Source organism: Anomaloglossus baeobatrachus, chromosome 6, assembly GCF_048569485.1.
Source record: "Anomaloglossus baeobatrachus isolate aAnoBae1 chromosome 6, aAnoBae1.hap1, whole genome shotgun sequence".
In the NCBI taxonomy this organism is placed as follows: Eukaryota; Metazoa; Chordata; class Amphibia; order Anura; family Aromobatidae; genus Anomaloglossus; species Anomaloglossus baeobatrachus.
The window spans coordinates 325302070-325328992 of NC_134358.1; the positions used below are offsets into that span (position 1 = coordinate 325302070).

Sequence of the window (26923 nt, forward strand, 5' to 3'; positions counted from 1 at the left end):
CAAGAAATAAGGTGCCAACATTTAGCACAATAAATACCCTTGTCAACATTAAGGAAGTGTTATGGAAGTTTGGATATCACCGGAGACATGTTAATGATATGCAAATGAAAAAGTTAAAAAAAAAATAGCAAACCTCTGGATTTATTCAGCATTGCCTACAAGCGCCACGTTTGTGTATTTCCGTGCGTGGCGTTCATGCCCGATGATGTGTAAATTGAGATGCTTTGAAATCTGTGTTTTATATTTTTTCATCATTTTATGTATCATTAAAATGTCTATCACTCCTGAGATTTCCACAACTTTTCCTTCTTAGCACTGTTATAGTTTTAAGGTAGAGGAGTATATGTTACCAGAAGCAAGGAATCCCAGAACTACGATTGGTAAAGAATTGAATTACGAAGTGATTGTGACCACTGCCATTTAATGCGCTTTGACACGTCAGCCTAGCGCTCCCAGTATGGACTGAGCAATAGAAGGGTTTACTGGGAGCAGGGGTTTCCTAAAATCTGATTTTAATTCAGTATTGATCAGACTGTCAGAATCAGAAGAAACCTTTACAGCCAGTAGTCCGTTAGCTGTTGTTCTCTACTCTGTGGTCATCTCTGATGAGACTACCAGGCAGACATCTTTGGCTCCTCACCTCTGCTGCACATCTTTGCATTTTCTAAGGGCACACATAAAACATAATCTGACAGCTTTGGAAAGACCTCAGTTACGCATCAACTTTGGCCAAACATCGCACTACATCGATGCTACATTGCAGTTCATGCAACCTTCAACATTTACTAACACTGCAAAACATGCCATACCGCCTGACAAAAAATCAGCATGCTCTGATAACATGTTAGTTCAAGGGTACCTGTCAGGTGATACCAAGGATTTACATGAACAAAATCACAGTCATCTCCTGGAGATCCTGCGTATGTGCACTTGCCGTTCACGCAGCCTTCTTATCCGGGTGTTTGCTTGTTGATTTCACAAGCGCACTGCGCATAATCAGAAGACTCCTGCGATTCCGACCATACGCAGTGTGAGTCTAAAGTCGGCAAGTAAACACCCAGATAAGAAGGCTGCGCGAATGAGAAGTGTGCACGCGCGGGATCTCCAGGAGCTGACTGTGTCGTCACTCATGTATATCCATGGTATCACACCCACAGGAGCATGATACCACGGAAAACATGCAAATGCCCACAGGGTGAAGCGACGCACATGGGGCTAGAGCCCCTGCTCGTTTACATAGGGAACATGTAAGTTATAAAACGTTTTTTAGAAATTCATATTACACAATATTACAACACAGGGATGGGTAGCAAGGGGTTTCTAGGCCACACATCACCATGCTTGTAGGTTAGAGCGCATATGGGACCTGACGGGTTCCCTTTAAGCAAAAATGCACAATACGGGCGTAAAGGCATCATACTCCATTATAAATGAGCTCACAAAGCAAAATGAATTAAAATTCCAGATTATAGCCGCAAATCCATTCAGTCTAGAATTAACAAGGCCCATAAATAATTAAGATCAGACTTCCAAATAAATTAAAACCCGAAACCGGACCCCCAAATTAATTCAGACTTTAAAACTACACTAGACCTAAAGAAAAACCCAAAACTAAATGTACGTTAGACCACTCTCTAAATTTATTTATGTAAGTTATTATACCAGATCATAACGTTAATCCAATCCTGTAACTAAATTAATGCCGACTGTTAAACGCCAAATTTAGGACCAATTCTGGAGCAAAACCCAAAAATGCCCTTCAAAAAATTCAACCCTCTCAGACCTGATTCCTTAATGAATTTAGATCAGACTCCAATATTCAAATTGTTAGATGCCCAATACTAAATTCAGACAGTCCAGATCTCCAACCTGCTCTTCTCTTCTGTAAATGATACAGAACTTTAATGGCATTGAACTTACATGATCAAAGTCTTACATCCCTTTGTTGCAGCTTTGCTATGATTTCCATAGAACTAATCAGAAACCATGCAATGTTGGTGTGTTGTACCTAATTCTTCTTACTTTTATATGTTAGGTCCTAGTGTCATTCAGAAGCTACATGAGGGTCCTGGAGAAATGGGGAAACCTGTTGTCCTTCCTAAAGAAGATCAAGAGAAGATGAAGGAAATGTTTAAAATTAATCAGTTCAATTTAATGGCCAGTGAGATGATTGCACTCAACAGATCTTTACCTGATGTCCGTCTAGAAGGGTAAGTGACATGACTTTTGAGAAGCTCGTCCGTCAAGTGTTCATTAGCTGTGAAGTGCAGTTAGCTAAAGAGACATCCTTCAGTGCAGCTTGTAAATTACATTACGTTCCCCGTCCACATATGTGTATGTAACATATACATCACAGCACCTTTTAATAGGTAAATGAGGAACCTATATAACGATATTAACACACAACAGGTGACTCCAAAATCTTTAAAGACTTCTAAAACAAAGCCATGGTGGACTTGAGGTATGCTTGGGGTAAGTGTAAGCACACACAGCGAGTAATAGAGCAAGTGGAATGCAATAAAATAACCTCAATCCACTCGCACCTATTTTACTCTATGGGTCCGCTCCCAGGAGCGATATTTGATTTTTTTTTTTCCTCTACCCTGATCGGACCGAGAAAATCGCAGCATGCTGCAGGTGGAATCCGATTTGTTTTCATTAGCGCCCATTCAAGTCTATGGGGAAGAGAGAAACATCGCATTATAGCGGAGTTTAATGCGATTCTCGCATTAGCCGGCAACAGATGAGATGGGGAGATAAATCCCTCCCATCCACAGCGCTGGCCCTCCCCTCCGCAACTGTGGTCTGATCTCAGGTGTATCATAATGCAACAATACCCTCTAAAAGCAATTTTTATTGAAATATTATTAAAATCCCAACAAACTATGAAACTCAGTGAATATCTTTCTAAAAGTGCACAGGAAAAGGGAGATGATAATAGTGACCCTGTGCGAGTCACTCCTTCCTGTGCCCTACCTGTCTGCGGAGGACGGCACCCTATTAACGTAATGGCGCCCTGTAAACCTCAATGCGTTTCCCCTTCTCATTGGTTCATCAGGAGGTGGATATACATGCCCTATTCTATGGGCTCATTGCCATGAAGTTCTCAGTAGTCAGTCTCAAAAATGCCAGTTACCAGCATATTAGCCAGCACGTGTTCCAGCCTCCAGCTCAATGGCCAAACTTGAGATAAATGTGATGAGAGGTCTGATCGCAGGATTGGACCACAGTCGCACGACACTCGGCACCCGTTGAGCTGCGAGCTTGAGCCGAGTGTCATGCCAGCACACTATTTCCCGTGTGGCCTCGGCCTTATTGTCCTGCTAGAAGGTCCAGTGATGCCCAAGATTCCTCACAAGACTTGATATTTCCAAGTAGGAGTTCCTGGTACCTCATTGAATCCATTTTGCCCTCAACATGTTGCAGTTTTCCAATGGTAGAAGAAACAACCCAGCGCGTCATTGAGCCATGACCGTGCTTTACTACTGGCAAAGCTGTTCCAGTCACTTCATCCTCCAGACATACTGTTGGTCCATAAGCCCAAAAAGTTCCAGTGTTCTTCCATTGTTCTTCAGAACAAAATGATGTGCCTTACTGTGCATACTGAATCCTTAGCACCTGCTGCCACCAAATCTTGAAGCTTTTTTTTTTTTTTTTTTGCTGTCATTCAGATTTTTGACCACCTGTCTCCTCCAGAATCTTTTGGCGGCTGGGGATGACTTAATTTTTCTTCCGCACCCAGGTAGTGATCCAGGTAGTGATCCAGTTGGAGGCAGGGCTCTTAACATTGAACTTGAGCACTATTCTTCTAACTGTATCTCTAGGAACATTCAATGCCTTTTGGTATCTATTTGTATTCTTTTTGTTGTTCAGACAGTCATCCTTTTTCTCAACCTTTTGGACCATCCTTTTGATGAGGGAATAGGCTACAATTTCTCAGTAACTCAACCAGAAGCTGGTGTATGGTTAAGCATGATTTGGGAAGCCGAGGAGCCAGGGGATGATCTACCAAGTACTATAGACACCTGCCTAGAAGGAATTGAATAACGGAGACTGCAGTAGACTTTAAAAGAAACAATTTGTGTTGAACTTGGTGATAGCACTTGTTAATTTATTTGTTTTATGCTTCTTAAAGACAATCTGCCAGCAAGATTTTGCTGACTAAACTACAGACAGGGCCATATTGGCACTGTTACCTGTGGGGAAGAAATCGGTTTTGTAGATAGTGTATAGAGTGTTTGACGTTTTCTTATAATCAAAGCTTTGTGCATCATGGAGGGACTGTGGGTAAGGTCTTCAGCTCTGCCCCGGTTCCTCTGCTGCCGCCAGTGTCTTCATAGTATTCCTGGCTTAAATTTCGTGCTAGCGCCATCCTAGCCATGGGCGGCGCTTGGGCACATTGATGTCCTGACAGTTTTCAGGAAAATGGCAGCACATGCGCATATTTAGATCTTGACTCATCATTGAACAGAGATCTTAATCTGCGCATGTGCTGACACCATTTTACTGAAGACCACCGGGAGGTCAATCTGCGCATGTGCTGCTATTTTCCTGACAATTACTAGGAGATTGAAATGTTAATCAGGAAGACGATAAAGACACTGTAGGGAGCAGAGGGCCCGGGGCAGATCCGAAACTATGATGATAAGAAAACTTCAAACCCTCATTACTAGTGATGAGCAGATAGTTTGGGTTATTCGTGCTGTATACCTAGCAGCAGGTTTCCCCGAAAATAAGACAGTCTGTCTGTTTTTTTTTTGGTGTTTTTTTTTTCTCTGAAAAATTTTGCTATGGCATATTTTCAGGATAAGGCCTATTTTGAGGGAAACAGGTTGGTGGTAAGTTTTATCCCTGAAAAAGGCAGACGCCCTCCCCAAGAGATTCATACCAGACCTCCAAACATCTGTGTCGCTCCCAGGTTCTTGGCGTGCGCTCCCTGCAGATTCTTGTCTTTTCCACATCGGTCTTCCTCTACTTTCAGCCGGCCGGCACTCATACACACATCCCACACACAAGGTGATACCGCACTGCTTCCAGCAGACTGGGGCACCTGGGACGCTGTGAATGTGAGGACCTGCATTGGAGTGTATTGAGGACCAGCAGTGGAATGCATCAATGCACACACGTTCCACCGCAGGTTTTCTGTGTTCCACTGCAGGTCCTCGTGTCCCACAGCATCCCGGTCTGATGAGTTTGATTGCGGGACCTGTCTTAGTTATTTTGGGGCTGTCTGCTTTCTTTAATGATGTGTCATGCAGTATTCTTTCATTTTTTTTTTTTTTTTTTTTTAGCTGCATGGACACTTCATTATTGAACTGCAACTAGGACTTATTTTTGGGGTACAGCTTATATTTAAGCCTTACTCCAAAAAAGCAACATTAATAATGAACCTAATGCAAGTCAATGGGGAACCCGAACATTTTTCTTCAAGAAAAGTGCTCGGGTTCCCCATTGATTTGCATTAGGATCATTATTTGTGATGAATACTGTAATAGTACTCAGTGTTCAGTACAAATAACCCGAATGCTTATACCCAAAAACTACAAAACGGATTTCTTCACCACAGATATTTTAATAAGTGTAACAGTGCTAATATTGCCCTCTCACAGAAATAGCCGGGCAAAGGTGGGGGTGGGGTTATTTAGATATCCCACCACTGCCACAAATAGTTAAGGGGGCTGACTGAGACCATCTGGTGGGGGAGGTCACACAGATACCACACTACTGTCTCCAATTTGTCACAAAAATCACTGCTTTCTCGTGCTTCTAAGCAGATGCCATCTAAGCAGTCATTTGCCAAGTAAAAGCTAGAATAGAAAAACGAGTGTTGAGGGTGTAACTGCTACACATACATTAATGTGCCAAGTACAATAAAACAGAGTTCAATCCTCAAAACCCTCCACAGAATCCTCACAAGGACTGTGCAAGTTTTTAGTGACAAGAAAAATTGCTCAAACCAGATCACTAATGCTCTGTAATCTCACCCCTTGCCATCAATTGTCAGGGAGATGGGGGGGGGGGGGTGTCTCTCAGTTATCCCAACTCTGCTACATATATATTTACCTCAGTATAGTTCACTGCTAAGCGTCACAATAACCCGTCAAAAGATATTACCTGCCACAACCAATTATTTAAACAGGTAGATTGGACACCCGTTAAGGTATTGTTTGGCTTTGGGGATTCAGTTTATAGAGCAAGAGGAACAAAGCCTTACATTTTTATATATTTTATCTGAAAGGCAGTGTTTATAAAAATAAGCAAAATATGTTGCATTGGGGACAAAACAATAGTGTGTGTACAATTGCATAAAATAAAAATGAAAACAAAAGAAAAGTACTTGATGTCTGGTTGCAGGGGTGGAACAATACTCTTTTTGGAGAGAAGTTCTCATAATAGAAACTATATATCAATCCTACACCAAAGTGCACTTTCCTGGCATTGAACCCTTATCATAATGTGGCATTTGCTTTTGTTAACCCAAATTACCGTATTTTTCGGACTATAAGACGCACCGGACTATAAGACGCACCCTGTTTTAGAGGAGGAAAATAGGAAAATAAAACTTTAAGCAAAGAAATGTGGTCATGACACACTGTTATGGGACGAGGATCTGCTGCTGACACTGTTATGGGGGTAATGTCCCCAAATTCTCTACTAAGGTACCCCATCCTGGTAATGATCCTCCTGCCTTGTATATGATCCTGCTATAAACCCCCATCCTGCTTATATACCAGCATCCTGCTCATATTCCCCCATCCTATTCATATACCCCATCCTGTTCATATACCCCCATCTTGTTCATATACCCCCATCCTGTTCATATAGCCCCCATCCATCCTGTTCATATAGCCCCCATCCTGTTCATATACCCCCCATCCTGTTCATATACCCCCATCCGTCCTGCTCACATACTCCCATCCTGTTCATATACCCCCATCCTGTTCATATACCCCCATCCTGTTTATATACCCCCATCCTGTTTATATACCCCCATCCTGTTTATATACCCCCATCCTGTTTATATACCCCCATCCTGTTTATATACCCCCATCCTGTTCATATACCCCCATCCTGTTCATATACCCCCCATCCATCCTGTTCATATACTTCCATCCTGTTCATATACCCCCATCCTGTTCATATACCCCCCATCCATCCTGTTCATATATTTCCATCCTGTTCATATACCCCCCATCCATCCTGTTCATATACCCCCATCCTGTTCATATACTTCCATCCTGTTCATATACCCACCATCCCTCCTGCTCATATACTCCCATCCTGCTATATGCCCCCATCGTGCTCATATACCATCCTGGTATGTGGCCTGTATCCTATAGCACAGAGAAAAAAAACAAACGTTTATACTCACCTTTTCCTCACTCCCTCCAGCACCGATCATCTTCCTCTTTGCGCCGCTGACCTGCGTGTGTGGAGCCGTTCCCCTGCAGCACGCGATGTCTTCCTGTCTGTGCCGATCAGCTGATCAGCACAGATCAGCTGACCGGCACAGACAGGAAGACATCGCGTGCTGCGGGGGAACGGCTCCACACACGGGGACGGGTGAGGGTACTGATTCACTGCACCCCGCGCTGATAATGATGTGCGGGGGGCAGTGAATACAGCCGCACATGATCACTCCAGGCTGTAATTGCCAGGGGTGATCATGTGGATCATCTTTACTATGCGCGCGTCCCCGCTCGTCCTCCCGCCCACCTGTCAGCGCCGGCTTCTGCGCTGAGAAATGGGCGGGAGGATGGGCGTGCATATGTAATGAGCGGGCACACGTGGTCACGGCAGGCTGCTATAGTAGCCTGCTCGTGCCCCCGATGACCCGCTCCACCGCAGCACCCTCATTCCCCGCAGCCACAGTCAGACCATAAGACGCACCCCCAACTTTCCCCCAACATTTGGGGGGAAAAAAAGTGCGTCTTATGGTCCGAAAAATACGGTACCCCCACATATCTCCCTTCTGATGACTCATAAAAGGGTGGGTCATTCGATGAGTCATCAACTTCCAGAAAATGATTGAATCCCAACTTCCAGAATATCTTCTCCCTGAATGTGCCAGGCGGAAGATAATACAGTCATCTTTACTATCACGATTTTATCTGTTCATTGATGGGAAACATGACATGACATAGCTATTGGTATCTATCTGGCCAATATCCATTTGAGGGGACACCGGTCATCATCCAGCAACGCGGAATAATGTTTAGTGTTCGCCATTTTATCACAATTCTGAAAATACGACTCTTTACATTATAACACCTCCCTTCATAATTTCTAGAAGGGGAAACAAAGGATGTGAATTTCCCTGCTAGTTTTCTGGTCACTGAGATTCTTATCTCTACCAGTCATAAACCTGCCCTTCTCTGCATTCCTGTGCATTCAAGTGGTGTCTGGGCTCACAGATGCTAGTCATAAAAGTTCTCTTTGGTTCCCTATTTACAGAAAAGAGGGGGTTAGCTGTATGTGCAGGTTTAAGTGTTAGATTGCCAGCTCTTGCTTAATTGAAACATATTAATACAGGTAAAATATATCTTTGTACTGTTATCCACTAGAGATAAAAAAAAAAAATTGTTTAAAAGAATTGAGTCCTCAGTGGTTGATACCTTTTAATGGCTAACTGAAAAGATGGTAATATATATCAGGCTTTTGAAACTACTCAGGACTCTTCATCAGGCTCCATAAAAGGCTGAGGCCACACGTGGATTACTGCGATCCCCTCCCATGACACTCTGCTCACGCTGGCAGTGCAGCAGAGCCGAGTGTCATGCGAGTGTCACTGCGACTGAGATCCAATCATGCAAGCGGACCACAGCTGCGGGGGGCGGGCCGGCTCTGAGGCGGGGAGGGAGGGATTTATCTCCCTCTCTCCTGCATAGTCGACTATTGCCATTCTCGTACTGCACTCGCAGTACACCGGTGTACTGCAAGTGCAGTGCGATCTTTCTCTCACCCCATAGACTTGAATGGGTGCGAAAGAAACAAGACTCACATTACAATCGCAGCATGCTGCGATTGTTTTCTCAGTCCGTTTAGGGTGGAGAACATAATCGCTCATGTGCACTGACACACAGGCTAAAATTGGTCCAAGTGGAATGTGATTTTTTTTTTTTTTTATCGCACCCCACTCGCACCATTTTTCTCGACGTGTGTCTTAGGCCTAACACAAAATGTGAAGTCACATATTTATATACAACAGGACACAGAGATATAAATGTGATTCTTCAGATTTTGTGTTATACTGAGCCTGATGAAGAGACCTGAGTAGTCTGGAAAGCTGCTATTATTACCATCTTTTCAGTTATCCATTAAAGGTATCAACCACTGAGGACTCTCAATTCTTTTAAACAATTTTTGAAGTGTATTATGAATTTTTCCAATTTTCTTAGCATTTTTTGTTACACTTGGCTCTCTTGGTAGGCCTCCCTTTAGGCAAGAAAATGTTTTCTAAGTCCTTTGCTTCTTTTGTCTCGTCGTCAACACACAAGTAATGGTCGGAATTGCCCCCTAATCCAAGCTTCCTGAGGCGGATCATGATAGTGGCCAGTGATTAGTTGAGAGACAGGACGGTACCGCTCCATACAGCTGCAGAAAATATACAAGTTTATATAGGCCTACTGACCAAAAGGTTTAAATGTGGACTCCGGGAGCTTTCCCAGTGTACCAGAAGTGCTTCAAAACGTGGAAGGAGCTTCTCTGTTTACTTTATATTCTAATACAAAATACTGACCAAACTACTGCATGCGCAGCACGATGGTTCAGTGGTGACTTGCAGTGCTGGAGTCCTGGGTTAAAATCTTACCAAGGACCACACCTGCAAGAAATGTGTATGTTCTCCACGTGTTTTTGTGGCTTTTCTCCGGGTACTCCGGTTTCCTCCTACACTACAAAGACATACCGATAGGGACTCTAGATTCTGAGCCCCAATGGGGACAGTGATGACCTCTTCTGTAAAGCGCTGTGGAATTAATAGCGCTATATAGGTGAGTAAAATAAGTAAACCAATAGTAGAAGTGGTCGTCTTACAAGAACATTTTTCAGAACAATTCCATTTGTTTTTTGTGTTTGAAATACAAAGGGAGTGTAAACCTTTTGGATTGACATAGGGGTTATATAACGTCATTTTTTTTTTTTTAAAGCTCGGCATGCACTATTCTTATCCACTTTAGGAAATGGCGGGCACCCGTTGCTGTCCATGGAGGGTGATTAAAATCTGGTTGTGTTCTTATATAACCTGCATTTGATCTGGGCTTCATCATTATGGCTTCAGGATGTCATTCATGTTGCATTTGTATTTCAAAATGTCTGTCCTTAATTTCCTGCCAAAAAGACAACCAACCGTATTGATCAGCAGTAGGGATGATCAAATATCACAAATATTCGGCTTCGCGAATATTCGACGAATAGGTCGCCGCTATGCGAATATTCAATGCGCAACGTAAGTCTATGGGAAGACCGAATAGTTGCTATTCGGCAACTAATTTGGGTTTTCCATAGACTTACATTGCGCATTGACTATTCGCTAATAGCCAGAAGAGCGGCGCCCTATTCGTCGAATATGGGCGTAACCGAATATTTGACCTATTCGATCATCCCTAATCAGCAGTACTGAGTACATACTGATACAGTCTCGTATTCTGGACTCAAATTACAGATATCTACCAACATGGTCACGTAAAGAAGGTCTTAGGCCAAGTTCTGATGGTGTGAAAGCACAACAGGTTTGCTGCGTATTAGCTTGCGTAAAGTCCACTGCATTTTACTGTGCCTGCAAAGTGCATGAGATCTTATGGGCTCTTGCAATGCTGTGAAATATATCCGCAGCGTGCAATGGCAGGGGTTTCAGATCTGCAGGTCATTTTATGCTGTGAATTTCACATACCGTTCTCGGCAGCACATTGTCCTGTATAAACTCCATTCACACAGTGTAACCTTTCTGTGTGCAAGGATTGCGGTCGGCCTGTCCTAAACAGGCTATTAAATGGCCACTGATCGGCTTACGTGTAGTCCATTAGCGGTCATGTAACTGCTGCGGTCGGTGCAAATGCAGCCTTACTTTCCATATCGAAGAAGTTTCAGGATTTATTCAGGCGTTTAGTAAATAATTCAGCCCAAATAATGTCTGGCCAAACTCCATGACTTGTATTTCACACTTTATATATAGTACAATAAAACATGAATTTGGTGAGTTTTTTTTCCCAAAGTTATGTTTTTAATCACAAATTTAGGAGACACAATAGAACAATATCCACATTAACTGACCATTTATTAGGTGTCAAACGTCGTAAAATGGTCTTTGTGGGCTTAGCCCAGATTGTAGACCTTCAAACATACTCCATCTCACCATGTGTCTTCCTGGAAAGTATATAAGCCCAGGAAATGACCCAGCGGCGCTGAGCGAGAGCCATACACAGGCGCAGTACAGGAGCACAAGCCAACCCATGTAATGTCTGCCTTATGGAAATAGGACAATGGTTGCTCTGAATGAGAGCCACTAACAGAATATGGCTTGTGCTGATTAAACCAATGTTCTTCCAATGATTTTTGTGTCCAGCAGTTTTAAAGGTGGTCTGGAAATGTGAATATTGATCATGTTGTTGTAGCCGGTGTTCAGACTTGTGCTGCAGGCTTCTTGTGTGATGTCCATCAAGCTTTCTCATGCATTGCAATTCTTACAGCAGGAAATACTGACCATAACTCTGATTCCTCGGGGAGGTGAACCCTCTCGTTAGAGCTCCATTACGGATAACAGCCGTATGGCTCATTATAATTTACCCTTCCTGAAGTAGACGGTCCGTATGAAGAGGTTGCCCACCGTCAGCACAACATTTCCACTGTGGCCCATTACAAAAATGGTACAAGAGATCGCTCCTATTATCGATATTTCTCCAGTGGGCTTGTCTGGGTGGGTCAGCAGCAATCCAGGAATGGAGAATTACTTACAGAGAACTATTACAAGATTGTCTGCAAGGTTTGAATGAGAATATCTTGAGAACCTTCCACAAAGAGACATAAAATTAAAATTCTATGAAATAATGGTTATGAATCTACTGACCATTCCTCAACCATGTCCTTGGTCGGGAAGAGCTGATTAAAAAGCACTTTTGGTTCTGGAGTCACATTATTCCGGTCAGCCAGTCATCTGGTGTTCTGAATAGTGGACAGCGCCTAGTAGTTCCAACACCACATAAATGACCTCATTCTGTTGTCATTTGAGAAGCCCATAGGCACGATACAATAGAAGCTCTGCTGTGAGTTGGTTAATATTCTCACCTTCCACCACATTCTCCAGAATCCAGCACCGTTCTGCTCCTCTTCTCAGTGACTTCACCATTTTTCAGATTATCAGGGTCACACTGTGCTCTGCATGATCTGGAAGTCACTTTTACAGTGTAAGTCTATGGAGTGTGAGAAAGAGGTTCCATAGACTTACATTGTGCGAGCCGGAAGTCTCTTTTACAGAGTGAGCATGATAGTCTGAAGAGCACTGACATCATGTGAGAAAAAGACCAGAATGGCGCTGTGTCCCAAAGATGATGGTGGTAGGTGATTATATTAACACTTACACACCTCATTATATGCACTTATACACAGTGTATTAACCCTTAACGACATATGACATGCTGTGACAGACACAGGGATCTTCAGCAGACCTCTGACTGTCATCCCGGTACTGCTGTGAAAACCAGCAGTTCATAGGAGATAGTGTGTTGTTTTTTTGTTTTTTTTGCTATATACAGCAATACTGTGGCATTGCTGTATACAGCATAAACAATGTGATGATCACAGGTTTAAGTCGCCTAAGGGGACTAACATACAGTAAAAATAAAAAAATATATAGAAGTTCAAACCACCCCCTTTTACACCATTAGAAATTAAGAAATAAAATAAATACACGTTAGGTATCGCTGCGTTTGTAAAAGTCTGATCTATCAAAATACAAAATAAATTTATCCGATTTGTCAAATGTCATAATGAGGAAAAAAACAAACTCCAGAATTGCATTTTTTTGGCTGCTGCAACAACACATGAGAATGTAATAGGTGATCGAAATAACACATCTACCCCAAAGTGAGAGCCATACATCATTAGCTCAGGGCACAAAAATCAAGCCCCTACACCGCTCCATATCCTGAAAACGGTCTTCTGGAAAATGGCTACTTATATTACTACTTGAATAAAGCAAAAACTATGCATGTCTGGTATCTCCGTAATTGTCCTGACCTGGAGAATCATACTGCCAAGGCAATTTTCTCATGACGTGAATGTTGTAAATAATTCACCCAAAAAACAATTGTGGAATGATGCATCATATGACAAAATATGGATGGTGTCATTCAATAGTACAGCTCGTCCTGCCAAGACAAAACAAGCCCTCACACGGCTATCTATATAGATGGGAAAAATAAACAAGTTATTGCTCTTGGAATAAGGTGAGAAACAAATGGAAGCACAAAAATGAAAAATCACTAGATACTTAAGGGGTTAAGAAAGTAATTGTAATGGAGTGCTTCTTCAGGAGCATATTGATAATGAGGAGGGGTTGCAGTCGGCTGACTATATTGAATAGCAGTGGTTGGAATGAAGTCCTATTTGTTGGCCCCGGTGGTTGAGTCCTTCGGTGTTATTGCATCTCCATCGCATTTATGGCGCTCCTCAAGAATATGCGAAGGTGAAGCGATCTGCTTTGTGCATACACAATGACACGTTCAAGTCTTCTGGTAATGAGAAGTCTGATCTTGAGATCAATACAGATTGGATTGTAATAGTATCCTTGTATTAACTACTTGAAGTGCTAGATCCTGTGCTCAGCTCTTTTATTATATGTGCAGCTTGCATTTTTATGCACTTGATAAGATGCCCTTGAGATGTTTCCTGTGTGAGATGTGTAAATGAGTTTAATGAATTGCCCTAAAGGCTAGGACAGCTACTCCATATTCCTTTTTTTCCATACACATATATACATTTTTTTATATCCTTGGGCAAGGAGCTTCATCTTTTTCCTGTCACTTAATGGTAAGACGTGTGTCAGCAGTTAATGACAATGATCAATGTCCCTCCTATGGTAGACAGCCCGGTGTGGTCCCTGGTGTTAATAATCCTAAATATGCTATTAATACCTTTCAGAGCTCTGTTATCATAGATGCCCCAGGTCCTGGCACATTTGCATGGTGCTTCCGGTGTTGGCACCAGTGCTGTATCATTAATGGGTAGATGAGATGTTAATGGTCTCCTCCGTACGTTTTGGGAAATTTCCTGCCAGTCATTGACCTGCAGGGGGGGTTTAAAATCCGCAGCATTCTTACACTGCAGATTTTCCACAAATATCAGCAGGGAAGTCTACTGTGGCAGATCCCCAAAAATTGTATTTCAAGCACCTCATTTACATTTACACCTAGGTGTTCTCCAAAACTAGCCCAAGGATTGTTCTACAAATGCCATGGCTCCTATCTCAAATTTACCTACATGCACCTGGACTTACTTTAAACTGGATTTTTGACATGCCAAATTACCTTTAATGTAGCCTAGACCTTAAAAATGTAAATTGTCAGCTGAATGTGGTGCCAAATTTCTGCTGCATATTGAAATTTATGGAGAAGAGCTAGTGGAAGGAGTGATAGAGGCAGAAACGCACAGTGCTGCTGCTTTCTAGTAAATGTCTTTCACCCCAGTGCCGGCTTCACAGCTACACTGCTTAGTGCTGCTGTCAAATGTCCTCTATTCTGCTGCATTTGATTATGTGCTACATAAAAACTGGAGAAATGGAAATCCACATGTCTGTGTGCTGCATATGGGAGACATCATAGCAATTAGTCTCCACCCATTAACCCAGGGACTGCTGAACTATTCCTTGACTATTGGAAAAAGGATTGTATTTGTCTCTCTAGCAGTCCCATCGCCAATAAATGGAGCTGTTCTTCATTCTAATAGAATATTTCAGATCCCCATTCTCGAAGTTGGTGAGTTGGTGGCAGTCTCAGCTATCTGCCTCCTATGGACCAAGAAATGATCACTTATCTTAAGGATGGGTGATAAAGTTCAATGTTAGAAATAACCCTTTAAGCACTTGCCATCATATTTGTGTCAAGCTTTTAAAGGGACAACATGAATCAGAGATTTTTAGAAATATTCGTTTTACTCTGAAACGTTCCCTCATTTCAGGAATCTCTAAACAAGGTGACAGAGGACTAGTGACAGGAAGGGGGTCTGGAGAATGGATGGGTGAGTTCCGATGGCTTCTCCCCATAGGAGATGGGGACTCTTCACCCCACCTATCCCCCGTGAATAGTCCTTAAAGTTATATTCTCCCTCCTCGCTGGAGCATATCAGAGTGTAACATACATAATTGTAGTGATGGGGCCGGTCTCTAATTGATGCTGCTCTTGGTTCGAGCAGTGGGAATTACATGACAAGTGTTTCCTAAGAACCTTTCAGTAAGTCCCTTTCTGTGTCTGATTTTTCCATGAAGCTTCTGTTAGGCAGCAGCTGCTTGAGATGTAAAGGAAGCGCCTTTCTGGAATTGATCATGAGCATCTGTGCTATCTGTTGGACAAGTGACTTAATATTTTATATTGAAATCCATGTATAGGGAACCTGTCATCAGGATATTAGACATGTGTGCAAAGGCCGTTCAATGCTTAGTACAAGTATGGGATAGATTTAATATTTCATTAGTGAATTGTAGATCCAGCCTTAGCGTTGTAATTGGAATTGCAGGGGCGGACACTGCACTACCAGTTTTCCTGCCGCTCTTTCTAGTTCTGAGCACACCGCTTTGCTCCGGTCTCTAATGGACAGAGCTTGGACTAGTCATCTGTGAATATGCCATCCCCTCTGATAAGGGGAACCCAGGCAATGCTTGCCTGAACCTCGGGCAAGTGAGGCAGGTCAATGAGAGAAGGGGGACCTGTCCATCACAGACTGGATGTGGGCGGGGAAATGGGAAGATTGGCAGGAGAGCTGGCAGTGCAGTGTCCATACTCTGCACTTGTGAATTGGTATTCAGAGCTGGATTTCCTATTGGGGTACTATACCTATGACTTTAGGGGTCTAATATTTGGATGACAGGTTCCCTTTAAGGCAGGGGTTGGGAAGCTATGGCCGGCAAAGACTTTATTTGTGGCCCCTGCCAGTGCTGTGTCTTCTGTCCCTTCAGGACTGTGTGCCACCCCCCCCCCCCCTTCCCCAGTGCTGTGTGCCACCTCTCTGAGCTGTCCGTGCCCTCTTAGTGAGGTCTGTGCTCCCTCAATCCTGTCCATGTACCCCAGCTCTGTTCGTTCTACCACCAGTGCTATGTGCCATCCCCCCCCTGTGCTGTCCGTGCCCCATTGGTGATGTCTGTGCTTCCTCAGACCTCTCCATGTCCCCCAGGCCTGTTCGTGCCCCTGTAGTGCTGACAGTGCCCGGCAATACTGTCTGTGTCTCAGTGATGTCCGAGCACCAACCCATCCTGTGATGTATATGCCCCCAGCGTCTCCTGTAATTTATGCGCCCCAACATCTCCTGTGATGTATATGCACCCAAGTTTTCAAGGGATGTATATGCCCCCAGCCCCTCCTGTGATATATATGCCCCTAACCCTTCCTATGATGTATATGCCCCTAGCCCCTCCTGTGATGTATATGTGGCTCCCAGGGGGTTAACCTTACTCGTCGCCGGGTCGGTGATGTCTGTTCTGGGAATGTCACGGGTGGTCCTGCCCAGCTTCATGCCCTGAGGTGTGCACTATAAAAGTGGGTAAGAGGTGATGACTGTTGTGACACCACCTGTGGTGCGCGGCCAGGGATTAGACACCGCCGCTGCTGTCGCTGTCCTCCAGGGCGGATGGTAATAGCAGCAGAGATGGTGTCGCTCTCAACTGGTGAAACAGGCTCTGGGGAGGATGATGAGATGATGAGGGGAGTAGTGGTAGTGGCCCGGGGCCGTTGGCGCCGAGGCCGTTAATGAGAGTTTGAGTTGGCTGCTGCGGTTCCAAGTGTCTTTACTCACTGTTCTTAAGTAGCCCGGTTGCTGCCGCAGTAGCACTGGTTACCGCTGTGATGGGCCCCGTCGACCTCGGATAAGTTGGAAGAAGTCACTGGTGTTTGGAAAGTGTTCCTTTTAAGAGTTGCCCCTCTAGTAGTGAGGAACGTGGAAGAAAAAGATGAAGAGAAGATGGTATCGTGTCCCAGAACTGAAGTCCCGGGTAGACTGACTGGTGATTGTGTGAGTTTGCTCCGACTTATACCCCAAGTGGAACCCGCCCCCCAGGTGGTTGACCTAGTGACCGGGAAATTCCCATGCTTCGTGATGGCCGACCCCCTGGCTACCCTAGTCCAGCTCCACAGTGAGAACGCTCCTAAGCTGTATGTAAAGTGTGACGGTGGAACACCGGTGATTAACCCCCTCCTTACCCGAGGCGAATACTGCACCTTCAATGAGATGCAATACTCTGTGGCGACTGGAGCCGCAGGGGAGCCACATATATATATATGCCTTCAGGCTCTCCTGTGATGTATTTATGCCTCCAGCTCCCTCTCTGGTGCATGTATATATGCCCCCAGCATCTCCTGTGATGTATATGATTTACCAATCTGTTGATTGCGCTCCATGTTGAGACAAAACTGTAAAAGCAGTTGTGAAAAGCAACATGATCAATATCACCGAACATCACAGCTGCACCAAAGAGAAGCCGCTCCAGTCATCACAGTAGGGGTGAGTTTATTAACTGTTTGACCAAATATATTATGGTAATTTTCAAGCTGACAATGTTTTGCGGCCCCTGAAGGTTGGTAGAAGTTTCCAATTAGCACCTGGCAGAAAAAAGGTTCCCCACCCCTGCTTTAAGGGCCTACTCGGCCTTTATTATAAAGCTGAATGATCTAAAGTTAGTAATAGAGAGTCTGAGCATATAATGTGCATGTGAGCGCATAAAGTGTCCGTAACTAGATTGTAGACCAGGCTGTCGGGTTAGGGTCAGATAGTGGATTTGACACCGATGTTTACAGCACTGCTGTCAGGGCACTAAAGGCCGAATATTGCGGTTCTCCTCCAGACCTTGGGCAGACCAGGGGACCAGGCTCGCAGGAAGCGGTCAGGAAGTATCCGCGTGTGTTACCGCTTGCTGATACTTTTCCAGACTTCCTCACTTCTGACAGCACAAATGTCCTGCATTGTGACCTCTTGTAACTCTTTGGCGCTGTTCATTTTCATGAGATCTCTAATACAAGCTCTGTAAGGTTATTAAGTTCAGTCCACTAGTAATATTGAAATGTATTTTATGGTATGGCTTCACACAATAGCCATCTTGGCTCTTATTTTCTGACCGCATAGTTCCATCTCGGAGACGGCTATAGCAGATATAAGTAACTTAAAAGGAACCTGTCACCAGATTTTTCCCTATTAAACTAAAAGAATCACCTTCTGCAGCAGCTAGGCTACATTCTATGAAGGTGCACCTTGGCCCTAACTCCCCTTCCAGACCCCAAAAATAACTTTATAAAACTTGGCCCTTAGGTATGCTGATTACATTGGTTGTTCAGATGGACGGGCTCATTTTCTGCTCCTTTATCCCCCTCCTGCAGCTGATCGCCGTCCTCCTTCCTTGAGTCACGGGATGACGCCCTCCGTCATCCTCCTCGTCGCATTTTCAAATCTCGCGCCGGTGCAGTTAGGTCTGCTCATGCAGGCGAAGTTCACTCTGCCATATCGTGGGCAGAGCAGAAAACTTAAGCTGCCCTAGCTCGCGCCGATGAGCTACATGTGCAGGCGCGAGATTAGGGGCGGGTACGAGCATGGCACTGGTGAGATCATGCACAGCGCCGGCCTCACCAGCTCACCAGCTCCATGCTCATACCCGCCCATAATCTCGCACCTGCGCATTTAGCTCATTGGCGCGAGTGAGGGCAGCTATGTTTTCTGCTCTGCCCACGATATGGCAGAGTGAACTGCGCCTGCGCGAGCCGACCTAACTGCACAGGCGCGAGATTTGAAAATGCGACGAGGAGGATGAAGGAGGGCGTCATTCCGTTAATCAAGGACGGAGGACAGTGATCAGCGGCAGGAGGGGGATAAAGGAGCAGAAAATGAGCCCGCCCATCTGGCCAACCAAGGTAATTTAGCTTACCTAAGGGCCAAGTTTTATAAAGTTATTTTTGGGGTCTGGAAGGAGAGTCAAGGCCAAGGTGCACCGTCATAGAATGTAGCCTAGGAGCTGCAGAAGGTGATTCTTTTAGATTAATAGGGAAAAATCTGGTGACCGGTTCCCTTTTAAGGTTGGTGGTCACGGTACTTATTGCCTTGGTACATGACTGAGCCGGTACCTATCATATGGAATCACAGGCTTTGCATTACACACAGTAATACTAGTGGGCCATATTAATCCTATTCAGAGTTTTTCTGCCCTCCTATACAGCCGTTTGCTTTATTAGCCAATGCACAATCCAAAATGGAATTCTGGAACGCCAATAAAATCTACAATTAGCAATTTACTCTATATATTACTTGTATAGTGCCATCATATTCCATAGCGCTGTACAGGGAATTTAGATTGTGAGCTCCTATCATATGTCTTTGGAGTATGGGAGGAAACTACTGCAAACACGGTGAGAACACACAAACTATATGCTATGAAATCCCGTCTTTACTGGGTCATAAGAGATGACTACAGGATCCCCAATCTTTGGGATTTTTAATGCGGTTTCTTATGTAATCCGATGTTTGTCAGGAGCACTGTGCACATTCATCTGACAGTACATGGCCTATTTAATGTCATTAGTATTCATGAGTACATGGCCAGAAAATGGATAGCGGTGAGGCTATAAGTTATACACACAAGCTCTTACAATCGGGAAGGTATATCTTTTGCTCATCTACATGTCTTAACCTCTTGAGCATCTAGTTGGCACTGTAAGTGAAGTGTGCTGTATGGAAGCTAGTATACAGTGTCTTGTGCTGCGTACCGGAGCTAATGAAGGGCCATGCAGCTTTGGGCACTTTTCTGTGGTGAGGGCTACTTGTGTGACATGAAGACATGATTGTCATCTTCTGACGGCCAACGTGGCTGTGTTGTGATACGCCACAGTGCTCTGGATTTTTGGTTTCCAGTTACTCCAGACTTTGCGATTATAATCCATGTATTTGTTTGGATTCTGGCTGCATTTTGGTTTTTTTTTTGTTTAATGTGACACCAAGTAACAAACCAACCCAATTTTGTATTTTTTTTTTTATTTGACCTTGTGACTTTTCTGATACTTGGTGTCGCACAACCATAGTCAACAAGTAGCCCTTCGCTTTTCACTCATAGATCCTAATAGAACATCTACAGAGGTATCGACCATACAATACTTTCTTTACTTTTGGATTCTTTAAAGGGATTCTGTAACCAGGTATTTGCTATCCCATCTGAGAGCAGTATGATGTGGGGAAAGTGACCCTGATTCCACAATGTATTATTTAGTTTATTAGGTGCAGCAGAGTTTTAAACGTAGCAGAGCTCCTAAAACTAACCCCGACCACACTCCTCATTAGCATCTTTCTATATACATTGTATATTGGTAGTAAGTTGCTAATCAGTGCTGGGAGCATAATTGGACCAGGAGGCACGTAGTCCAGCAATGATAAACTCCTGTTGATAAAACACTCATTGTATTGAAATAATAAACAGCCTAATAAGTGACATATCCTTAGCTGGTACTTATTCTGTCCTCAGCTGGCTTTTGCTACATAATCTATCAGATTATCTTTACATATTCTGTTAATTCAGACTTCTTAGTGTGTGAGATTCACACCTCAATTGTTTCTGGAAACAATAGAGAATCTTCCTGGAAATTCTGGTTCAATGTAATTTTTTGTGAGCCTATTATGACTTTTTTTGTTTTTCTCTCCAGATGTAAAACAAAAGTCTATCCGGATAATTTACCAACCACCAGTGTTGTGATAGTGTTTCACAATGAAGCCTGGACGACCTTATTAAGGACTGTGCACAGTGTAATAAATAGGTCACCAAGACATCTTCTCGAAGAGATTATTCTCGTGGATGACGCCAGTGAGAGAGGTTTGTGTCAGAAAAGAAATCTTTGGCGATGATTATAGCAATGGCACTTATCATTAGATTTATCTACGTATTTCACATAGAGTTCACCAGAGGTCACCGATGTCTGTTCCCACGGTGCACCAGCTGTGACCTCAGGTGAACTCTGTGAACTCACCTCAGGTAAACTGATTAAACTCAATGCCAGGTTACAGGATTAGGCTATGTGCACACTTTGAGTATTAGGTTTCAGAAATTTCTGCACGAAATCTGCATCTCCTGGCAGAAAAACTCATCATAAACTCTTCCAAAACATAGCTTTTTTTGGGGTGTTTTTCTGCCAGGAGATGCAGATTTGGTGCAGAAATTTCTACAACAAAATACTCAACATGCGCATGCAGCCTAATCCCGCATTGAGTTTAAGGAGTTCACCTGAGGTCACAGCTTGGGTACCATGGAAACAGCCAGCTGTGACCTCGGGTGAACTCACGTCCCCCCTCTCACAGCTGTGGCTCAGTCAGTGTGTCCCTCATGCCGCAGTGAGTTATCATGTTTTCCAATGTGACCGCGCACTGCGACCTAAGGATATAGTAGAGCCGGGATCGTCGTGCAAAGTCATGGTGTGGATTATGTCGGACCTGCAGGGGTGTGTTGGTGGTTAATAAATTTGAAAAAGACAGTGTTATTTATTTTTTTTTTATTCTCTTAAATTTTTTTTTTGTGTGTTTTTTTGTTTGTCTTTTTACTTACACGATTAGTAATGAGGGAGTCTCATAAACACCTCCCCATTACTAATCCATGGATTTGTGGCAGCTGTGATTTTTCTGATAAATCATAGCTGTCATTATCCCCTTGTTACTCCGATTGCCAACTAACCAGCGTGAAAATAACAGCCCCCAGCTGTCTGCTTTATCTTTGCTCCATATCAAAATTAGGGGGATCCCAAACATTTTTTTTTTAATTAATTTTAAAAAGAACCCTAGTGGGGTCCCCTATTTTGATACACCGCTGAGATAAAGCATACAGCTGGGGCTGCAGCCTCTAGCTGTCTGCTTTATCTTCACTGGGTATCAAAATACGGGGGACCCTACTCCATTTTTTTAATTTAAATTATTTATTCTTTTTTACACTCCACTTTGGGAACCCAGACAGCTAGTGTGTGGGCAACCAATCACAGATTCTGGCACAGAGAGTGCGGGTGCAGTCTGACTGTAACCAATCAGAGATGCTGTCACAGAGGGTAGGAAACAGTCAATATTCATAAGGTTTAATGAGCAGACCCAGAAACAGTGTGACAGCCATGTATAAGCTTTATAAATGTAATTGTCCTACTTTGAACTCCATTTTGCTGCCTTTTTTCCTTTTTATCTGGATGGCCCAACCTGAACAGTAACATGGACTTACCGGAGAAGTCCGTGCACAGACAATAGGTGTCCGGTATGACCCAGACCTATACAGTTTGGGTTCGCCCATCACCATTTTTGTACAATAAATACTCTTTAAATAATGTCATCTGTTTTTGTGTCACCATATTCTGACAGCCATAATTTGTTTTGTTGAAGAAAAAGCAGGGACTTTTGGCACAACCACAAATACAATATTAAAATTCCTTTATTTGTAATCCATTAAAAACTGTGTGCTCTTAATCATACTATGTCTAAAAGGGTCATGGGAATATTATTTATACCAGTAAGAGCCAATTATGTGGAAGAACATGTCAATTTAGTAGTAATATATAAAAACCCCTCACACACAGTAGGTACTCCAAATCATGATCCACTCCCTCCCCCCTATTTGGACATCTAAACCTTCTCTACTCCACAAAAAATGGAGTTGGAATTGTCGCAGTCGTTCTTTCTTACAAGATGCCTGACTGCGTGGAGGACTTGTTTTTTTCATTGCTATGCGATAAATGTTCAGCTGTATGTTTTTAGCTTTTTAGTTGTGTAGCCAATGTGTTGCATACCACAGTTTGTGCATTTAATGCATTAAACCGCATGGTTGATAAGTGTCGATCTTGCGACTTGCACCATTTGGCGCTTAAATCGATGTTTGTTTTCAGTAAACGCACTTACATTCCAGCGACTGCCTGCACACTTAAAACAAGCCTTTTTGTGAGAGCCAAGTAAAGTTAGCTTGTTCATTGAAGAGGCTGGCGGATATTTTTGTTGTCGGAGCTGTATAACGGCTTATTTGTTCTGTGGTTTGCTGTAGTTTTCATTTGTGCTGATCGCTACTGTTAAAGCCAGGTACCAAACACCCTGTATCATGGAGATTGAGTAAGCCCTGTTTACCGTTGCTTATAATTTCCATTTTATTTTTATTCTGTGGGTTGGTAACTTCATGACAATGCCAAATTTCTGTTTTTATGTTTTTTTTGTTTGTATTCTTTGGAGCTGTACGCCTTTTTTTTCTGCAGGACTTGCTGTAGTTTTACTGTTACCTCTGTGTCCATACTACATCTCAATTACACTTTGTTTCATCATTAAGCATGAAAAAAAATAGAAATATGGAAATGATTTTAAATTGAAATTCTTTTGGTCACTGCGCAGTATACGTACAGCGATATAACCGTAATACCCTGATGGAGGGAGAGCGGTCACATGACAGTCTCGCTGGCACAGTGCCTCAGTATTCCTACCTATGGGCTCGGCTTTTTATGATTAAGTAGCGTCAAAGTGGGATTAAAGTGCACGCTCGCAGAGCTAAGTGGAGACAGAAAACAAAACCTTTTTATGATCATCCCTCTATGTGCAGGAATGTACAGTTTATAAAATTGGTGAAAGTAAGTACAGATCTGTGCTTGTACATATACCATGGGGGGAACCGTTCATGAGGAGCAGCTGTCCATCTTCCCGTTGTCACAAATCACTGGCAAACCGCTATAGACAGTTATTTTTTTTCTTTATTTTATTTCTGTTTTGTGACAGTTTTTCTGCCTGTGATAGATAATTGGAGAAGGGAAAGTTGGACAGTGGCTCCATCCTATACTATCCCACTATATATATAATTTACATTTACACAATGCAGTACAGTATTTTCCCCCTCCATCCACGGGGTGCCACATATTCCACCATATAGACATAGACCCTATTGAATAACCGGCAGATACACATACTACACCACACCCTAATAGAGGCTAATGGTCATGTTTCTGATGCTTAGCGTGTACCTCGGGAACACATGCTATCCATACAGCCCAGCTCCATTGTGGCCTAATACCATGTCGTGGTCTGTAAATCTGCATTATAAAGGGGAAACCTCTTCCTCACCGCCCAGCAGTCTGTAGATTTCCTGCCAGAAGGATCTCTGAGAAATGTTTATAAGCTTCATCTGTCGGTAAGAAACTAGTCATCAGCAGCACAGTACCTCCAGACATGGATGGGGGAGGCGCAGTGGTCACTGAGAAGACCTGATAGAGAAGAAGTGTATTTTTCCTACTGGCTTCATGTTTCTTCAAAGTGGCGTGCCTCTGTGTACATCCAGCTATGTATACTCAGTACGTCTGTGCCAAATGCTGCCTTGTTTCAGCGGCGTAGGAAGGTGTCAGACAACAAAGTGCTGCTGCCTGATCATTTGTTTGTGCCGATGAGCGCAGAGCTGGCGGAGAAGCTTGGCTTCAGGACAGTTTTGGGTGGTTTAGTTCTGTACACTCATTATACATGAATGTTATCCAGCGGTTTCTCAGTTCGCATTAGCAGTACATTTATAGAATTATTCTATCTGAAGAATTAATGCAAAAAAAATAAAATATTATATATATATATAATATATATATTTATATATATATATAATATATATATATATATATATATATATATTATATATATATATATATTATTATATTATATTATATATATATTAGTGTGTGTATATATCTGTGTGTATAACAATAATATAAATTAGTGCCTTGCGAAAGTATTCAGCACCCTTGAATTTTTCAACCTTTTCCCACATTTCAGGCTTTAAACATAAACATAAAAATGTTAATGTTATGGTGAAGAATCAACAACAAGTGGGACACATTTGTGAAGTTGAACGAATTTTATTGCTTGTTTTAAACTTTTTTAAAAAAATAAATAACTGAAAAGTGGCAATATTATTCGGTCCCTTTGCTTTGAGTGCAGCAAACTCACTCCAGAAGTTCATTGAGGATCTCTGAATAATCCAATGTTGTCCTAAATGACTGATGATACATATAATCCACCTGTGTGTAATCAAAGTCTCCGTATCAATGCACCTGCTCTGTGATAGTCTGTGTTCTGTTTAAAGCGCAGAGAGCATCATAAAGACCAAGGAACACAACAGGCAGGTCCGTGATACTGTTGTGGAGAAGTTTAAAGCCGGATTTGGTTACAAAAATTTTTCCAAAACCTTAAACATCCCAAGGAACACTGTGCAAGTGATCATATTGAAATGGAAGGAGTATCATACCACTGCAAATCTACCAAGACCCGGCCGTCCATTCAAACTTTCATCTCAAACTAGGAGAAGACTGATCAGAGATGCAGAGGCCCATGATCACTCTGGATGAACTGCAGAGATCTACAGCTGAGGTGGGAGAGTCTGTCCACAGGACAACAATAGTACACTGCACAAATCTGGCTTTTATGGTAGAGTGGCAAGGAGTAAGCCGTTTCTCAAAGATATCCATAAAAAGTGTTGCTTAAAGTTTTCCACAAGCCACCTTCCCAGACCACCAAACACGTGGAAGAAGGTGCTCTGGTCAGATTAAACCAAAATCGAACTTTTTGGGCACAATACCAAACAATATGTTTGGTGTAAAAGCAAGACACCCCATCCCCACTGTCAAACATGGTGGTAGCAGCATCATGGTTTGGGCCTGCTTTTCTTCAGCAGGGACAGGCATAGTGGTTAAAATTGATGAGAAGATGGATGAAGCCAAATGCAGGACCATTCTTGAAGAACACCTGTTGGAGTCTGCAAAAGACCTGAGACTGGGACGGAGATTTGTCTTCCAACAAGACAATGATCCAAAACATAAAGCAAAATCTACAATTGAATGGTTTATAAATAAACGTATCCAGGTGTTATAATGGCCAAGTCAAAATCCAGACCTGAATCCAATCGAGAATCTGTGAAAAGAGCTGACAACTGCTGTTCACAAACGCTCTGTATTCAACCTCACTCAGCTCCAGCTATTTGCAAAGGAAGAATGGGCAACAATTTTAGTCTCTCAATGTGCAAAACTGATCGAGATATACCCCAAGTGACTTACAGCCGTAATCGCAGCAAAAGGTGGCACTACAAAGTATTAACTTAAAGGGGCCGGATAATATTGCACGCACCAATTTTCAGTTATTGATTTCTTATAAAAGTTTAAAATAAGCAATAAATATCGTTCGCCTTCACAATTGTGTCTCACTTGTTGATTCTTCACCATAACATAAAAATTTTAATATGTTTGACACTTGAAATGTGGGAAAAGGTTGAAAAATTCAAGGGGGTCGAATACTTTCGCAAGGTGTGTGTGTGTGTGTGTGTGTGTGTGTGTGTGTGTGTATCTTTTGAAAGCTGAAACCCTCCCAAATTTGGTTTAGGTTATGAAAATAAAGTTGCTGGAAAGCTGAAATATTGATCATTTAATAAACACAGAAAGGTCAAATTTTGGCAAGACAAAAGATTTGTCGCCTTGTCATATAATGCACCCAATCCTAGTTTACATCCTCACCTGTGCTCACTAAATGTTAATCAGTGGGTGTGCATAAAAAGAAACCCAGCACCCCAGACCTTCACTTGAATTGCAACCTGACCTCTGACAACATGCCAAAAATCCACCCTGCGACCAAAGCCTTGATTATCAAGAGGCTGAAGACAAGATCCACTGCAGAGGTGGCTGGCACCTTTACTGTGTCTCAGAGTCAAGTACAAAGAATTAAAAAA

The 26923-nt window shown here is 42.9% G+C and overlaps 1 protein-coding gene across 1 annotated transcript in view; it reads left to right on the forward strand.

The window, feature by feature from the left end:
* Window positions 1-26923, forward strand: part of GALNT1 (polypeptide N-acetylgalactosaminyltransferase 1) — a 224930-nt gene that overhangs the window by 132459 nt on the left and 65548 nt on the right. Inside the window, exons 3-4 of the mRNA XM_075314935.1 lie at window positions 2036-2210; window positions 20877-21043. Coding sequence (XP_075171050.1) covers window positions 2036-2210; window positions 20877-21043 — 342 coding nt within the window. The remainder of the gene's footprint in view (window positions 1-2035; window positions 2211-20876; window positions 21044-26923) is intronic.